Source organism: Chinchilla lanigera, unplaced genomic scaffold, assembly GCF_000276665.1.
Source record: "Chinchilla lanigera isolate Chin_1 unplaced genomic scaffold, ChiLan1.0 scaffold00168, whole genome shotgun sequence".
Lineage (NCBI taxonomy): Eukaryota > Metazoa > Chordata > Mammalia > Rodentia > Chinchillidae > Chinchilla > Chinchilla lanigera.
In genome coordinates, this window is record NW_004955569.1 from 708913 (window position 1) to 710065 (window position 1153).

The 1153-nt window shown below is 35.6% G+C and overlaps 1 gene segment (V, D, J or C); it reads left to right on the forward strand.

The window, feature by feature from the left end:
- Positions 1-576: 576 nt before the first annotated feature.
- Positions 577-915, forward strand: LOC102013354. The segment is given in 1 exon segment: positions 577-915. A coding segment is annotated over 1 exon segment (339 nt).
- Positions 916-1153: the final 238 nt, after the last annotated feature.

A 1153-nucleotide genomic window follows, 5' to 3' on the forward strand; every position in this document is an offset into this window, starting at 1 on the left:
TAAGAATATTCCAGACTCTTTATGTTATCGTCCTGATAGCCGAATTGTTACTCTAGTGAGCTACAGTTTCTTTAAAATTTTAAATATTTGCAGCTATCAGAGAATGAGAAACTATAAAATGAAAACTATGGAAGAATCTTGATTTTACCAGAGCTCATGCATATAGAACAGACTAAACCAAAAGGAAGTGATTCATGATCAATATCATCTAATCAAACTTAAACTTCAGGAAAGCAGATCTAAAAAGAGACCAGTTATTTCTTAAAATAAAGATTTCCAGATTATTGGAGAAGGAGTAGTAAGGAACTCCCTCTGCCTTTTGCAAAAATAAATTTTGTAAACTAGTATATATGAATGATTCACTTGACATTTAATCTGAAAAGAATAAGATGATGAAGAAATATAATGTTTGCTTGGACCAGTTATGAATAACAAATTAGTTATTATTTGCCAAAAGAAAGAAAACTCAAGACCAGTTTTCTTAAAAGGTAATTAATGAAGAACAAGAGATTATTAATATTTATGTGGACAGGAGTGGGATAAACAGTGGACGAGTGTGACAGTTTCCTGAGCAGGATGTCTCTTGTGTTTGCAGGTGTCCAGGCTGAGGTGCAGCTGATAGAGACTGGGGGAGGCTTGGTGCAGCCTGAGGGGTCCCTGAGACTCTTCTGTGTGACCTCAGGATTCACCTTTTGGGATCATTGGATGAACTGGACTTGCCAGGCTCCAGGGAAGAGTCTGGAGTGGGTTGATTTTATTAGGAACAAGGGTAATACTCACTCAACAGAACATGCTACATCTGTGAAAGGCAGATTCACCATCTTTGGGGATGACTCCAAAAGCACAAACTTTCTGCAAATGAACAACCTGAATATCGAGGAGACAGCGGTGTACCACTGTGCAGGTGAACAGTGAGGCGACGTCAGTGTGAGCCCAGACACCAAACTCCCTGCAAAATTATTTGTTATAATATTCCATATATAAAAGCACACACACATAAAGTATATAAAATCATTCATTATGTAATATGTACCATAATATACATTATTATATTTTACATATTTATACATTAATAAAGAAATACATATACAAAGTATACAAAATGCCAGAAAGTAATGCAGACTTCAAGAAAAGAAAAATAGTACCATGTTTT